Raw genomic sequence first — 226 nt, 5'->3', positions numbered from 1 at the left:
CATCACATTTTCCTGGTGCAAATGTTATACTTTGTTCACTTATTAATTTCTGGCAACATTTTTCCAGGGGAGGATCGTGGTCCAGTCCTTGAGGTGATTGTGTCGCGCACAAACTTCATTTCCAGCCATACTAGTAAGAAGTTGCGTGTCATTGGCCTCTCTACTGCTCTGGCCAACGCTAAAGACTTGGCAGATTGGCTTGGCATTGGGCAGGTAATTTGGTTGC

General features: G+C 45.6%; 1 protein-coding gene across 1 annotated transcript in view; it reads left to right on the top strand.

Moving 5' to 3' along the window:
* LOC119594306 (activating signal cointegrator 1 complex subunit 3-like) overlaps positions 1-226 on the top strand; it is a 28924-nt gene that overhangs the window by 20114 nt on the left and 8584 nt on the right. Inside the window, exon 29 of the mRNA XM_037943365.1 lies at positions 68-213. Within this exon, the coding sequence (XP_037799293.1) occupies positions 68-213 (146 nt within the window). The remainder of the gene's footprint in view (positions 1-67; positions 214-226) is intronic.

Source organism: Penaeus monodon, chromosome 33, assembly GCF_015228065.2.
Source record: "Penaeus monodon isolate SGIC_2016 chromosome 33, NSTDA_Pmon_1, whole genome shotgun sequence".
Taxonomy (NCBI): Eukaryota; Metazoa; Arthropoda; class Malacostraca; order Decapoda; family Penaeidae; genus Penaeus; species Penaeus monodon.
Note: the sequence above shows the minus strand (reverse complement) of the source record. Positions and strands in the feature narration are given on the sequence as shown.